The 16,821-nt window shown below is 43.7% G+C and overlaps 1 protein-coding gene across 3 annotated transcripts in view; it reads left to right on the top strand.

Moving 5' to 3' along the window:
- The window catches only part of LOC137351815 (A-kinase anchor protein 2-like), a 199,749-nt gene that overhangs the window by 53,597 nt on the left and 129,331 nt on the right, over positions 1 to 16,821 (top strand). Inside the window, exon 1 of one of the 3 annotated variants that reach the window (XM_068016677.1) lies at positions 10,578 to 10,704. The exons of 1 other annotated variant lie outside the window; for it this stretch is intronic. In XM_068016677.1, coding sequence (XP_067872778.1) covers positions 10,621 to 10,704 — 84 coding nt within the window. In that variant the 5' untranslated portion in view covers positions 10,578 to 10,620. Of the gene's footprint in view, positions 1 to 10,577; positions 10,705 to 16,821 lie in introns of those variants that run through there. One more of the 3 variants, XM_068016679.1, reaches the window with a different exon arrangement.

Consider the following 16,821-nt stretch of genomic DNA (forward strand, 5'->3'; position numbering starts at 1 on the left):
GTCAGATGAGCTGAGGGCATAGATAGACACTTGGAAGTATGATATCATAGCTATTACTGAAACATAGCTTAAAGAAGGGCAGGAATGGCAGCTCAATATTCCTGGTTAGAGGGTTACAGATGGGTTAGAGAGGGGGTTATAAAAAGAGGGGGTTGGAATATTCACTAAAGAAATAATCACAGCTGTGAGGAGGGATGATATGATAGAACGAACATCAAATGAGGCCATATGGGTTGAAGTGAAGAATAAAAAAGGGGCAATTGCATTTCTGGGAGTATACTATAGACCCCCAAATAATCAGAGGGAGATAGTACAGCATATATGTCGGCAAATTTCTGAAAAGTGCAAAACAATATGGAAGTAGGAATAGGCAATTTCAACTACCCTAATATTGACTGGAATAGGATTGGTGTAACAGGTAGAAAGGATGCAGAATTCTTAAAATGTATTCAGGAGAACTTTTTTTTAGCCAGAATGCCGCAAGCCCAACAAGAGAGGGTGTGGTTCTGGATTTAGTTTTAGAGAATGAAGCTGGGCAGGTGGAAAGAATATCAGTGGGAGAACATTCTGGTGGTAGTGATCATAATTTAGTTAGATTAGCATAGTTATGGAAAAGGACAAAGATAGACCAGGAGTAAAAGTTATTAATTGGGGAAAGGCCAATTTTACTAAGCTGAGATGTGATTTAACAAAAGTGGATTGGAAACAGCTATTTGAAGTAAATCAGTGTCAGAGTGTTGGGAGAGATTCAAGGAGGAGATAGTGAGGGTTCAGACGAATATGTTCCCACAAAGAAAAAGGGTGAAACTCGGAAATCTGGAGCTCCCGGATATCAAAGAACATGCAGAGTAGGATAAGACAAATAAGGGATGCTTACGTCAGATTCGGTGATTTAAATACTCCAGAAGGCCTAGAGGAATATAAAAAGTGTAGGGGTGAAATTAAAAAGGAAATTAGGAAAGCAAAGAGAGGGCATGAAAAATTATTGGCAGGCAAAATCAAGGAAACCCCAAAGATTTTATATAAATACATAAAGAGCAAGAGGATATCTAAGGAAAGAGCAGGGCCAATAAGATAGAAAAGGTAACTTGTGTGTGGAGGCGGAAGATATGGGCCTGGTTCGGAATGAATACTTTCCATCTGTCTTCTCAAAAGAGGGGGATGAGGCAGACATTGCAATTAAGGAGGAAGAATGTGAAATATTGGATGGGATAAACATAGTGAGAAAGAAAATATTAAGGGGTTTAGTGCCTTTGAAAGTAGATAACTCGCCAGGCCCAGATGAAATGTGTCCCAGGCTGTTAAGGGATGCAAGATAAGAAATAACAGAGCCTCTGACCATCATTTTCCAATCCTTTTTGACTATGGGCATGGTGCCAGAGGACCAGAGGACTGTTAATGTTGTACCATGGTTTAAAAAGGGAGAAAGTGATAGATCCGGCACAGACCGTGATGGGCTGATTGGCCTCCTTCTGTGCCGTAATGTTTCTAAAGTTCCATGGTTCTATTGAGTAATTACAGACCAGTCAGCCTGACCTCAGTTGTGGGCAAATGATTGGAAAAAATTTAGAGGGAGGGTATGAATTGTTATTTAGAAGGGCACTGATTAATCAAGGACAGTCAACATGGATTTGTTAGGGAGAAATCATGTCTAACTTGATTGAATTTTTTGAGGGGGTAAAAAGCTGGGTTGATGCCAGTAGGTTGTTTGATGTAGTCTACATGGATTTTAGCAAGGCTTTTGGCTTGGTCACACATGACAGTCTGGTCATGATAGTAAAAACCCATGGGATCCAAGGCAAAGTGACATATTGGATCCAAAATTGGCTCAGTGACAGGAAGTAAAGGGCAATGGTTGATGGGTGTTTTTGAGATTGGAAGATTTGAAGTGATTTATGACTTTAATCCCTTATAGGGACTAAACCAAATCAGGAGTACAGCCCTATGAATCTCCTTTAATCAAGTTCAAACCAGACAAATTTTCATAGATACTTATTTGGGTCCAAAGAATTGTACTAGCTTTCCCTCAAAGAAAGAAAACTAACAGAAAATATTACCATCTTTTGGATAGCCTATTTTTAATAATTATGGCTAAGTCATAAATATCCCAGATATTATAAGGGTCTGGGAACTCTCTTCAATATGTATCTCCCCACTTAAAGAGACACAGAGAGGGGGTTCTTTGTAGTTGTATACAGAATGCTACATGTGATGATTTATTTAATTTAATAGATTTATTAAAGAACTTAACATGCAATACACTTCTAAGTGGATAAGCATATCACAATATCAAATATTACTAAAAGATGTAACGCATAATCTTATTTCTAACATAGAATCCAAATGTTTAACCTTGCTAATGTTACAGCAAAAATATCTTAGAATATCCATCAAAATTTAAAGTGAACTTTTTACCTTAAATTCCCCTTAGTTGAGATGCGTTGTTTGAAGATTCAACACTTCTAATCTTTGCTTCAAAAACTTCTCATGTTTATACTGTTTCTGAAGTGTCATCTGACTTTTAACAGCCTTTGTGTGTTTATCTTCCTTTTAAAATCAATATCTTTAGTTACCATCTCCACTTAATGTTTTAATGAAATTCCTTTGCTTTTGAAGTTGTGAACATTTATCTGGTCAAAATGTTTATAATTGTGTTTATTGAACCTCTTATTCCTGTTAGTCCATTCCATTTATTGTTTCATTATCTATAATTTCCCTTTCCATGGCACCCCAAAGCAACCTCCGGAGCCAACCTGTCTGCACAAACCAATTAAGTTTGCTGCTACCTCTTACTGACAGGATATTTCAATGTATGTGTTTATCTTCCAAGCCCCTGACAATGGAGACACAAATGGATTTCCCAACTTGTTTCTGGTTCATAACAGGGACCTTGAAATTTTCTGTCTTATTAAAGGGGAATGTCAGTGAGTCTTAAAAACCTGACCATTTATTCAATCTTTAATTCTAAAAGGTATAATATTTTAACTATTTCTAAATTCTACTTAATTAAGCCTATTATACCTATATTCCATCACAGGGTTGCTTCCTGTGGGGTTCCACAGGGCTCAGTACTGGGTTCCTTGCTTTTTGTGGTGTGTAACAATGATTTTGACGTAAAGCCCTGTACAATTTTAGTAAGACATCTTTATTCCTGTACTCCAATCCCCTTGCAATAAAGGCCAACATGCCATTTGCCTTCCTCATAGCCTGCTGCGCCTGCATGTTAACTTTGTGCGTTCCTTGTACGAATACCCCGTCTCTCTGAACATCAACACTTGCCAGTTTCACACCTTTTTAAAAATATGCTTCTTTTCTGTTCTTACGACCAAAGTGAACAACTTCACACTTCCCTACATTATAGGCTATCTTGTTGCCCACTCACTTAACCTGTCTATATCTCTTTGCAGCTTCTCTACATCCACTCCGCAGCTTAGCTTTGTATCATCAGCAAACGTAGATACATTACTCTCTGTTTCTTCATCTAAGTTATTAATATAGAGTGTAAATATCTGAGGCCCCTGCACTCAAACAGGATCTCCCTTGGAGTGCATGTCCACAGATTTGGGAAGGCATATGGGATTCTTTCCTTTATTAGCTGAGGCATAGAATACAAGAGCAGGGAAGTTATGCTGGAACTGTATAAAACACTAATTAGGTTGTGTTATGACCTCAGTAACATAAAAATACGAGATATGAACCCCCAGACCAATTTAAAGAATTACACAAGATTTCATGTTTTAAGTCTTTCATTATAACAACTAAACTAAAAGGAATCACCATTAACTAAATTGTACTTCATAAATAGTTGATACCTCAAATTACAGAGAAAGATGTTTTCTTAACTTATTAAAACACTTGAAAAACTCACACCACACTTATGCGTTACACAGTCCTCTTTGCTTGCAAAATCTTTGTGGTTAAAAGTCCCAGACTCCTCCCAGTTGCAATGGGTTGGATCTCCCAGATCTTTCTCAAAGTCAATATCCTCTTTGCTCACTTCTCTGAGCACTTTCGACCTTGACGTCTGTGATCCTGTTGGGCTTTTATCTTTCTGCAAACCTCAACGTTCAAAACAGGTTCAAATCTTCGCAGCCTTTCGCTATCCCAGTTTTTCCTGAGAGCAGGCTCTCCCTCTCTCTCTCTCTCTCGAGAGAGAGAGAGAGGCTGCCACTGCTGATCTTCCTTTCTTACAGCTTGTTCTGAGGCTGCAAACGTTGGTTTCCTTTCTTACAACCTGTCTGCCTTCAGAAAATCTATTAAATTTATCTGGACTCAAAAGTCAATAAATCATTGTCCTTTTCTAATAAGCAATGTCCAGAAGTCTGGCTTCATAGAATCACATATTTGTTATAGCATAGGAGACCATTCCCCCCATCGTGTCTGCACCGGCTCTCCGAGTGAGCAATTCACTGAGTGCCATTCCCCCACTTTCTCCCATAACCCTGCACATTCTTCCTTGTCAAGAAACAATCTTATTCCCTTTTGAATGCCTCAATTGAACCTGCCTCCTCTCTCCTACCGCACGCTCAGGCAGTGCATTCCTGATCCTAACCACTCGCTGCGTGAAAAAGATTTTCCTCATGTCGCCATTGCTTCTTTTGCACATTACCTTAAATCTGTGCCCTCCTTCTTGATCCTTTCACGAGCAGGAACAGTTTCTCTCTATCTGCCCAGACCCTCATGATTTTGAATACCTCTATCAAATCTCCTCTCAGCCTTCTCTTCTCCAAGGAAAACAGTCCTAACTTCTCCAATCTATCTTCATAAATGAAGTTCCTCATCCCTGGAACCATTCGCGTGAATCTTTTCTGCACTCTTTCCAATGCCTTCACATCTTTTCTTAAATGCGGCTCCCAAAACTGGACGCAATGCTCCAACTCAGTCTGATCCAGAGTCTTATACAAGTTCGACAAAACCTCCTTGCTCTTGTACTCTATGTCTCTATTCATAAAGCCTAGAATACTGTATGCTTTCTCAACCTGTCCTGCCACATTCAATGACTTATGCACATCTACACCTAGGTCCCTCTGTTCCTGCACCCTTTTATTTTACATTGTCTCTCCACACAGTGGCGCAGTGGTTAGCACCGCAGTCTCACAGCTCCAGGGACCCGGGTTCGATTCTGGGTACTGCCAGTGTGGAGTTTGCAAGTTCTCCCTGTGACCGTGTGGGTTTTCACCGGGTGCTCTGGTTTCCTCCCACAGCCAAAGTCTTGCAGGTGATAGGTAAATTGGTCATTGTAAATTGCCCCTTGTGTAGGTAGGTGATAGGGAATATGGGATTACTGTAGGGTTAGTATAAATGGGTGGTTCTTGGTCAGCACAAACTCAGTGGGCCGAAGGGCCTGTTTCAGTGCTATATCTCTAAATAAAATAAAAATAAATAAATAAAATGTATCACTTCACATTTCTCTGCATTGAACTTCACCTGGCTTTTGCAGTACCATTGTTTCCAGGTGTTAGCAGGTGCCATGCACATTTGCATCCTCAGAATCACTGACGCCTCGTTTATGACCTGAAAGTCTGGGAGGGTGAAACCATTGTTCTTCAGGTGTATTACCCCCACAGTCTCGGTTTTTCAAAAAGTGGTTTTGATCTGTGTTCTCTGTTGTCCTGGTAACCACGATTTCTGTCTTGTCCTTAAGCAGAGTGGATATGAGGTCACTTGACTTCTCAGACTCCATCTTAAAAGTGTTAAAAGTCACAGTTTTTAGAAAACAATCATGTTACAAAGTCCGGCTTTTATAACAGCTGCCTCGAGAGTATTACGTACAGTTCTGGTCACACTGTATTATAGAAAGGATGTGATCGCACTAGTGAGAGTACAGAGGAGATTTAAGAGGGTGTTGCCTGGAATGGAGAATTTTAGCTCGGAGTAAAGATTGGATAGGCTGGGATTGTTTTCTTTGGAACGGAGAAGCTGAGAGGAGATTTAATTGAGCTGTATAAAATTACAAGAGGCCTAGATAGAGAGGATAGGAAGGATTTATTTCCCTTAGCAGGGAGGTCAATAACCAGGGGGAATAGATAAAGTAATTGGTAAAAGGATTAGAGGGAGAGAGAATGTTTTTAGAGGGTGATGGGGATCCGGAACTCACTGCCTGAAATTGTGGTGGAGAATATGTACATGAAGTGCCTGTAACCTACAGGGCTATGGACCAAGAGCTGGAAAGTGAGGTTAGGCTGGATAGTTCTTTTTTTGTCCGGCATGGACACAATGGGCCAAATGGCCTCCTTCTGTACTGTAAATTTCTATGATTCTGCAATTCTATGAGGATGGACAAAACAGAATACGGGAGTAAACTAGCAGGAAGTATAAAAGAAGATTGTAAGATCTTCTACACGAATGTAAGAAGAAACATTAGTGAAAGTAAACAAGACTCCCTTAGAGGCAGACACAGGTGAAACTATCATGGGGAATAAGGAAATGGCAGAGACATTAAACAAATATTTTCTGCCAGTCTTCACAGTAGAAGACACAAATTACATACCAGAAATTGTGGGAAGCCAAGGGTCTAACGAGAATGAGGAACTTTAAGAAATTAACAATAGTAAAAAAAAAGGTACTGGAGAAATTAATGGGACTAAAAGCTGGCAAATCCCTGGACCTGATGACCGATGTCCTTGGGTTCTAAAAGAGGTAGCTGCAGAGATGGAGGATGCATTGGTTGTGACCTTCCAAATTTCCCGAGATTCTAGAATGGTCCTAGTGGATTGGAAGGAAGCAAACATAACCCTGCTATTCAAGAAAGAAGGGAGAGAGAAAACAGGGAACTACAGGCCAGTTAGCCTGACATCAGTCATTGTGAAATACTGGAATCCATTACTAAGTAAATGGCAACAGGGCACTTAGAAAATCATAACATGATCAGGCAGAGTCAACATGGTTTTATGAAAGGAAATTGTGTTTGACAAATCCATTCGAGTTTTTGTGGATTTAAGTAGAAGGGGAACTAGCAGATGCAGTGTATGTTGATCTTGAAAGACATTTGATAAGGTGCCACATGAGGTTGTTGCACAAGGTAAGGGCTCATGGGGTTGGGAGTAATATATTAGCATGGATAGAGGATTGTTTATTGGACAGAAAAAAAGAGTAGGAGTAAACAGGTCATTTTCAGGTTGGCAGGCTTGTCACTAGTATGGTGCCATAAGGATTGGTGCTGTGGAGTCAGCTATTTGTAATATATATTAATGACTTAGATGAAGAGACGGAGGATAATATATTCAGGTTTTCTGTTGGTACAGAGTTAGGTGGGAAAGTAAGCTTTGAGGAGGACACAAAGGGCTGCATTTTCCCAGCCCCATGGAGATGTGGTTGGAGGTGGGAGTGGGTCCAGGAAAATAGCAGGGAACCATGTCAGGTTGGCTCCCCGATGCATTCCGTCTCCAGGGGACTTTCCCCAGCGGCGAACTGAGAACTAAGAACTGGGTCGGCTGCCCATTCCAGGGAGGCAGGTGGCCAATTAGTGCAATTAAGGCCCCACTTAAGGGCCATTTTGTCCCAGTGTTTTACCGATGTTGGAGTGGAACCTCACCGTGTGCGGAATCCGCCAACTCAACCAAGGTGGCCTCCCGGCGACAGGCCAGGGGGCTATCAGAGTCGGAGGCCCAATACCCCAATGACGGAGCCACGGGGATGAAATGTCACAGCTCCATCCATTAATAGTCTTAAGGAACGATTTCCCCTCCAACCCGATGGCCCTCCTGGCTCTGGGCATCTTTATTTCATTAACTTCATGCAGGAAATGGAAGGTGCCTCCATGTTGAGACACCCTGGTGCTCACCTGCCTGCTTTGGCAGTGCCCACCTCTCCTGGTGGGGCTACTGGCCCAACATTGCTCTGATTGGGCCTGCAGAATCAGGAGCCTGCCCACCGTCCTTGATAGGAGACAACAAAGGCCGAGGCAGCCGATTAGGAGGCCGCCTCCCGGATGATTGCGCCGGTGGGCATGCTGAAGAAATGGGCAGGCCCGATGTCAGGGTCCTGATACCCACCGGAAAATCCAGCCCAAGGAGTCTGCCAAGAGGTTTTGATAGGTTAAGTAAGTGGGCAAGAAGATAGCAGATAGAATAAATGTGGAAAAATGCAAGGTTATTCACTTTGTCAGGAAGAATCTTTTATAAATGGCGGGAAACAATTAAATGCTGGTGTTCAGAGGAATTTGGGTGTCCTTGTACACAGAACATTAACATGCAGGTACAACAAGCAATTAGGGAGGTAAGTGGTATGTTAGCCTTTATTGCAAGGGTTTTGAAGTGCAAGAGTGAGGATGTCTTGGTGCAATTGTACAGGGCTATGGTGAAACCATTCCTGGAGTACTGTGCACAGTTTTGTTCTCTGTACCTAAGGGAAAATATACTTGCTTTACAGGGAGTGCAATGAAGGTTCACTAGATTGATCCCTGGGATGAGAGAGTTGTCCTGTGAGGAGGAATTGAGCAGACTGTGTCTATATCCTCTGGAGTTCAGAAGAATGAGAGATAGTCTTGTTGAAACATATAAAATTGTGAGATGGCTTGGCAGGGTGGATGCTGAGAGGCTGTTTTCACTGGCTGGAGAGTCTAGAACGAGGGGTACAGTCTCAGCATAAGTGGTCAGCAATGAGACTGAGATGAGGAGAAATGTTTTCACTCAGAGGTTTGGGAATCTTTAGAACTCTCTTCCCCGTAGAGCTATGGATGAGTTGAGTATATTCAAGGCTGAGATCGATAGATGTTTGGACTCTAAGGGAATTAAGGGATAGTGCCAGAAGGTGAAGTTGAAGTTGAAGATCAGCCATGATCTTATTGAATGGTGGAGCAGGCTTGAGGGGCTGAATGGCCTACTACTACTCCGAATTCTTATTCCACAGCTGTATAGGTAAAGAATTCCAAAGAGTCACAGCCGTGTGAGTGAGGAGCCCAAGGTCAGGGGGTGGGGCACCAGGGTCAGGGGAAGGGGGCTATTTCAGTTGGTAATTGAGGTCAGATGAGGTCCATAGCACCCTGGTGCCCTGTTTGACTGAGCTGGTGCAGCGAGTGCTGGACAATCTCTGACTGGCCTCAGGTGGCTGAAGAGGACCCAGAAGTTGAGTTCCTTATCATTTATATGGGGCTGGGAGGAGCAGGATTGCATCAGCACACCCCCAGACCCAGACCGGAGCTTTGTCATTTCAGTTCTCCTTTCCAGAGTCCTCCCTGCCCCTTAGGTACCTGCCATCCTCTGGCCAAGGGTCGGCTGGGCCTCCTGATACCGTGGAAGCCCTGGGGCACTCGTTTCCTGCTATAGCTAGCCATTGAGAGGCTGATGATGCCCACTCCTCAAAACAAACCAGGCCTCCCAGCAGGGCGACTGGGGCATGTGTGGGGCAACCAGCACCAATACTTCCAACACTCTCCCTCTTAGAAAGTTGTCAGTACAAGTTCCGCAACTGACACTTGATGAGCCATAATCGGAGTTGAGAAACCCAGTACAGTACTGAAAGAGTGCTGCACTGTCGAAGGGGCAGTACTGAGGGAGTGCTGCACTGTTGGAGGGTCAGTACTGAGGGAATGCTGCACTGTCAAAGGGTCAGTACTGAGGGAGTGCTGCACTGTCAAAGGGTCAGTACTGAGGGAGTGCTGCACTGTCGAAGGGGCAGTACTGAGGGAGTGCTGCACTGTTGGAGGGTCAGTACTGAGGGAATGCTGCACTGTCAAAGGGTCAGTACTGAGGGAATGCTGCACTGTCAAAGGGTCAGTACTGAGGGAGTGCTGCACCGTCAAAGGGTCAGTACTGAGGGAGTGCTGCACTGTCGAAGGGGCAGTACTGAGGGAGAGCTGCACTGTCGGAGGATCAGTACTGAGGGAGTGCTACACTGTCGGAGGATCAGTACTAAGGGAGAGCTGCACTGTCGGAGGATCAGTACTGAGGGAGAGCTGCACTGTCGGAGGATCAGTACTGAGGGAGTGCTGCACTGTCGGAGGATCAGTACTAAGGGAGAGCTGCACTGTCGGAGGATCAGTACTGAGGGAGAGCTGCACTGTCGGAGGATCAGTGCTGAGGGAGAGCTGCACTGTCGGAGGATCAGTGCTGAGGGAGAGCTGCACTGTCGGAGGATCAGTACTGAGGGAGTGCTGCACTGTCGGAGGATCAGTACTAAGGGAGAGCTGCACTGTTGGAGGATCAGTACTGAGGGAGAGCTGCACTGTGAGAGCTCATGGCAGTATTCAAAGAATATCTGGAGAGCGTTCACTCTATTCTGGCCCTCAACTAACATCACTAAAACAGATTGCGTAGCAGTTTGTCACATTGCTGTTTGTGGGATCTTGCTGTGCTTAAATATCTGCCTGCAGCTTGAGTACCAGTTCTGTCAATCGCTGTAGGATGTCCTCAGGTTGTAAAGGTGAAGAAAATGCAGAATTTTCCCCTGATTTGGGGAGAGTTAAGCAGTGAATGGAGAGAGTATGACCAGCAGAGCCTTTGCTGTGCTTCCGTTGTCTCTGTCTTTTTGCCGTTTCTTAAAAACTTCAGAAAGTCAAATATAACCTGACTGGGATCCTTTCCATCCACATGATATCCTGGTCCTATTGGAACCGCTGGCAGGCAGTAAGTTCCTCGCCCTCCCTCTTTCCAGGGCTGGGTGTGGCCCACAGTCACACTAATGTACTCTGGACTTCAGAGTGAAAATGCTCAGATTGTGAGCACAGACTGCCCGCAGGTACTGCGACCTACACACCTGAGCCAGGTAAGATTCGAGTGTGTCTGTAAACCTGTGCTGGAGGCAACAGAAGGAGGTTAGTATTCGGCCAGGGAGTGGGAGTAACTGTCTAAACCTTGTAACATATCCGCGCTGTCTCAAAGTGACTTCCTTGCTTGTTTCTTCCGATTGTCCCAACGGTGTCGGATCTGAATTACTAATGTTCAGAGGTTCAGCCAATAAAACATTAAACACACTTTCTGAACGTTTGTGTGAAACCCAGGAACTTGTGTTGGTTAACTTACGGTAATAGTTGATTTGAAACTCTTTCCCTCCTCCCCAACTGCTCCAGCTAATCTCTCAGAAGTATATGGCTGGCCTTTGTTCTATGTTCTCAGTTAATGTGATTGAAAATTACAGTCAGTAGCAATTAAGGATTTTAGATGTGAGGTGGATGTGAAGGTGTGTTTAATGTAATGAAGGGGATTGAAGTGGGGTGTGGGGGAATGAAGGAGACACATTCCTTGAGTAGGAGAGTCTAGAATTGATCAAGGTGGCTGTTAAACATTTGCCAATCTACAGGAGGTAGTCTGTCAGGTTCAGTGTTGCCAGTCACATCCGTAAGTGGACTTCACATTCCCTATGATAAAATACTGCAGATGCTGGAAATCTGAAATAAAAACAAGAAATGCTGGAAATACTCAGCAGGTCTGGCAGTATCTGTGGGGAGAGAAGCAGAGTTAACATTTCAGGTCAGTAACCCTTCATCAGAACTGGTAAATATTAGAAATGTAATAGGTTTTAAGCAAATAAAGCAGGGGTGGGGCAAGAGATAACCAAAGAGAAGGGAATGGATAGGATAAGGTCATAGAGAATAACTGAACCAGAAGGTCATGGAGCAAAATGGTATGTTAATGGTGTGGTGAAAGACTAAGAGTTAGTGCAGAGAGGGTGTTAATTGACATAAAAATTAACAGCCTGGCCCCAAGCACAAACTTGAAAAAAAAAGTGGGTAGGCACAGTAGAAACAAACTAAAATAACATAAACAAATAAATAAAAATAAAAAGGGGGACCCGTCATGCTCTGAAATTATTGAACTTAATGTTCAGTCCGGCAGGCTGTAGTGTGCCTAATCGGTAAATGAGATGCTGTTCCTCGAGCTTGCGTTGATGTTCACTGGAACACTGCAGCAATCCCAGGACAGAGATGTGGGCATGAGTGCGGGGGGTGTTGAAATGGCAAGCAACCGGAAGCTCAGGGTTATGCTTGCGGACTGAGCGGAGGTGTTCTGCAAAGTGATCACCCAATCTGCGTTTGGTCTCCCCAATGTAGAGGAGACCACATTATGAGCTGCGAATACAGTATACTACATTGAAAGAAGTACAAGTAAATCGCTGCTTCACCTGAAAGGAATGTTTGGGGCCTTGGATAGTGAGGAGAGAGGAGGTAAAAGGGCAGGTATTACACCTCCAGGTGCCGTGGAAAGGGGATGTGGTGGTGGAGGTAATGGAGGAGTGGACCAGGGTGTCGCGGAGGGAACGATCTCTTCGGAATGCTGACAGGGGAAGGGAGGGGAAGATGAGTTTTGTAGTGGCATCACACTGGATGTGGCGGAAATGGCAGAGGATCTATTGAATGTGGAGGCTGGTGAGGTGGAAAGTGAGGACAAGGGGAACCCTGTCGCGGTTGTGGGAGGGAGGGGAAGGGGTGCGGGAAATGGGTCGGACACGGTTGAGGGCCCTGTCAACCACAGTGGGAGGGAATCCTCGGTTGAGGAAAAAGGAAGACATATCAGAAGCGCTGTCATGGAAGGTTGCATCATCAGAGCAGACGCATTGGAGACAGAGAAACTGGGAGAATGGAATGGAGTCCTTACAGGAGGCAGGGTGTGAAGAAGTGTCGTCGAGGTAGCTGTGCGATTCGCTGGGCTTATAATGAATATTAGTAGACAACCTATCCCCAGAGATGGAGACAGAGAAGTGGAGGAAGGGAAGGGAAGTGTCGGAGATGGACCATGTAAAGGTGTATTCATTATAAGCCCAGATAGTTAGGGTAGTTATGGAAAAGCTGGGCAGGTGGAAGGGGTATCATTTGGGGATCACTTTAGTGAAAGTGATCATAATGCAGTTAGATTTAGGGTATTTATGGAAAAGGACAAAAATAGTCATAGTCATAGAGATACAGCACTGAAACAGGCCCTTCGGCCCACCGAGTCTGTGCCGACCAACAACCACCCATTTATGCTAACCCTACAGTAATCCCATATTCCCTACCACCTACCTACATTAGCGGCAATTTACAATGGCCAATTTACCTAACAACCTGCAAGTCTTTGGCTGTGGGAGGAAACTGGAGCACCCGGCGAAAACCCACGCGGTCACAGGGAGAACTTTCAAACTCCGCACGGGCAGTACCCAGAATCGAACCCGGGTCGCTGGAGCTGTGAGGCTGCAGTGCTAACCACTAGACAGACCTGGAATAAAAGTTCTCAATTGGAGAAAAGCTAATTGTACTAAATGGAGATGTGATTGTGCTAAAATGGGCTGGAAACAAATAATTGAAGGTAAATCAGTGTCAGGTCAGTGGGAGGCATTCAAGGGAGAGATAGTGAGGGTTCAGAGCAAGTATGTTCCCTTAAAGAAAAAGGGTGGGACTAACAAATCCAGAGCCCTGGATGTCAAGGGGCCTAAAGGAGAGGATAAAAAATGGGAAGCTTATGACAGATACCGAGGGCTCAATCCTGCAGAAAACCCAGAAGAGTATAATAAGTAGGGGTGAAATTAAAAAGGAAATTAGGAAAGCAGAGAGGGCATGAGACAATCATTGGAAAGTAAAATGAAGGAAAACAGAAACTTTTTTTATAAATTGTCATACTAGGCCCCCATCTGCAGAATAAGGCACATTAATTTTGTCATGAACGTTAATTTTAAACTGTTACTGGAATGAAGAAAGGACTTGTTAAACAGATCAGCCAAGGCTGGAAAATATATTTGCATATTAACAGACAGTATTTGGAAGGACAAAGCAGCCATTCCCTGACATTCAACCCACAATGGACTTTTGATCACCAGACATTGAAGATGGGGGAGCTCGCATTCCAAGTTGACTGCTAAGATGGCCGAATACACAAATGGACATGGTCAAACCAGCTAGTCACATGACTAACCTGCTAGGCAGCCTGATTTTTTTGAATTTGTACAAACAGTTTGGGCAGAAAGCTGTTTGCTCCTGGACTGAGAAGATCTCTCCTGGCTGGCTTGCCACAGCCTCTCCTGTCTGTCTGCTCCCATCTCTGCCTCACAAGCCTCTGAATCCACTGAAGACACATGAACCCCAAGAGAGAAAAATCTCCTACAGCGAACAAGGTTTAAGAAGAATACTGGGCCCCAACAAAAAGCAAGATCTACCTACAATCAAGGACTCTACAGTGAGCTCGAAGAACCGTAACAAAAACTCTTCAGATATTGCCTCAAACTTTTCCACTTTATTTCTTCTGTTGTCTTTCTGTCTCTATCTGCATGTGTGTATCGCGTATGCGTGCTAGCGTGGGCGTGTCGTGTATCCGTAGGCATTAACTGAATTAGAGTTTAAGTTTAATAAACTTCAACTTTTCTTCTTTAAACCTAAGAAAGCCTGTTTGTGCTGGTTTCTTTACCTTATAATTGGAAAGCGGTGAAGAAGGATTCACAAAGGGTGAGCTAAAAAACACAGTTTAAAAATTAAACCCTGTTACAGTAAGACCAGGTGAAGGCTGAAAGGGACCCCTAGACTTCTTTCTCACCTGGTCGTAACAGAAATTTGGGTGCTGCCGTCCAGGATTTTACCCACAGACAAATGAGAGAAATTGGAAATGGGAAGCCAAATTGTTCCCAATCAAAAAACAGCAAGATTTCAATACAGGTTTTCTTGTGGTTGGGTGTGATTGAATACTAACATGTCTGCAACTGAAGCTAGTAGCTCTCCAAACCAGGGTGAAGTAACTTCGGATAAGTTAAAAGCACTGTCTATGGAGGAGTTGAGGAAAATGGCTGAGCATTGTGGGATCATTGGCCGTGGAAGTCTGAACTCCTAATGCTATTGGCCAACCATTTTTCCCTTGAATCTGAAGAAGCAGAAACAGTGTTAGAAGCAGACTCCGAAAGGGTATTGTTAACAAAGATACAATTGGAACAGAAGAAACTTGAATTTGGGGAGAGGGAGAGAGAAAGAATATTCCGGAAGGAATGTGAAAAGAGGGAGTTGAAGTGGCTTGAATTAACTAGGCGGCGACAGAGTAACCCCAGTGAAAGCATGGCCAATATGGAGGAACATAATTCAGGGATGGGTACGCAATTGTTAAAACTAGCTCAACTAATTCCAAACATCAATGAGGATGATGTAGAAGTATTTTTTGTGTCCTTTGAAAAACTGGCAAGGCAGCTGGTTTCTTTGTCTTATAATCGGAAAGTGGTGAACAAGGATTCACCAAGGGGAACTAAAAAACACAGTGTGTTTAAAAATTAAACCCTGTTACAGTAAGACCAGGTGAAGGTTGGAAGGGAATCCTTGACCTCTTTCTCACCTGTTCATAACTTGACTTGTCCGATGACTGACACCACCCTTTGCTTTAAACCCCAAAGACCAGCCAGGATAGGCCAAATCGTGCTGGTTGATATACATAAGGGGAAAGAAACTAGGATTAATGTCACGGAAGAAATTAAACAGAGTTTAGGAAGGTATTTTGAAAAATATGAAACTAACATTAGACTTTTACCTGAGGACTTGCAATGGATCAAGAAACAGTTAGCTAAAACCCACCAGACATTTGTCAAAGTCATTCGGAAAGTCGAGGAAACCGGGCGAAAGATTGAAATGATTAGAGTAACAAACTGGTGGGATGATATTTTGAATTGGGATACTAACATACAGATACATCCATGGATGAGAATTGTTTCGCACATTGTGATTATTGGTATGATTGTGATTTTGATGTATCAAATGTGATAATGTTTAAACGTTGGAAAGCTGAAATGGAAGGGAAATTGGAAATGGACTGGTACATGCGAAAACGCGAACAAATGATAGATATAAGTAAATGTAACACAGCCTGGACTTGAGTATCTACTGTCACGAGGTGGGGTATGATTAGGGCTTCTTTATGATCCAATTCGCTAATGGATCAAAGGGGGGACTGTAGCTGGATGGCTAACAGCTAAACATCTGCAGAGCATGAGGGGAAAATAGCCATCCTTACACAAGGGCGAGAACTGTGAGAAACGAACCCAGTCTGCTAGGCAGTGTGTGTGATAAGATGTACTATGGATGAGACTGCTAGACAAGGACAGAAAACAAGAACAAGGCCAGCAGATGTATTTTGTTTTGCTTTGCAACTAACACTGACTCCAAGTCATGGGTGTACGTGACTAAGGACATTCTCGAGGCTGGGAACAACTGGATAAAAAGGGGAGGCTAGGAGCCTCCGAAGGAAGAAGTTCTCCCTGTGTCTGCGTGGGTTTCCTCCGGGTACTCTGGTTTCCTCCCACATGCCAAAGACATGCAGGTTGATAGGTAGATTGGCCGTTGTAAAAATTGCCCCGAGTGTAGGTAGCTGGTAGGAGAATTGAGGGAATGTGGGGATGTGAGAGGGAAAATGGGATTAATGTAGGATTAGTATAAATGGGTGGTTGATGGTTGGTGTGGACTAGTTGGGCCAAAGGGCCTGTTTCGGTGCTGTATCTCTCTATGACTCTAAGTAACAAGTACTTGAACAGGTGAAATAATGAGTAGCTAAGTGATTTAAGTATCAATAAAAGTGTTTATACAAAGTATCTCATGCAGGCGTCTTTTGTCCGCCACACCAGTTGACACCCTAGTTTGAGGGTCAACACGTGTGTATCGCGTATGCATGCAAGTGTGGGCGCGTCGCGTATCCGTAGGCGTCAACTGAATTAGAGTTTAAGTTCAAGTTTGTTTAATTTCAACTTTTCTTCTTTAAACCTAAGAAAACCTGTTTGTGCTGGTTTCTTTGCCTTATAATTGGAAAGCGGTGAACAAGGATTCACCAAGGGGGAGCTCAAAACACGGTGTGTTTAAAATTAAACCCTGTTATGGTAAGACCAGGTGAAGGCTGAGAGGGAACCCTGGACACCTTTCTCACCTGGTCGTAACAGGAACCATAAGGGTAA

The sequence above is a fragment of the Heterodontus francisci genome, chromosome 36 (genome assembly GCF_036365525.1).
Source record: "Heterodontus francisci isolate sHetFra1 chromosome 36, sHetFra1.hap1, whole genome shotgun sequence".
In the NCBI taxonomy this organism is placed as follows: domain Eukaryota; kingdom Metazoa; phylum Chordata; class Chondrichthyes; order Heterodontiformes; family Heterodontidae; genus Heterodontus; species Heterodontus francisci.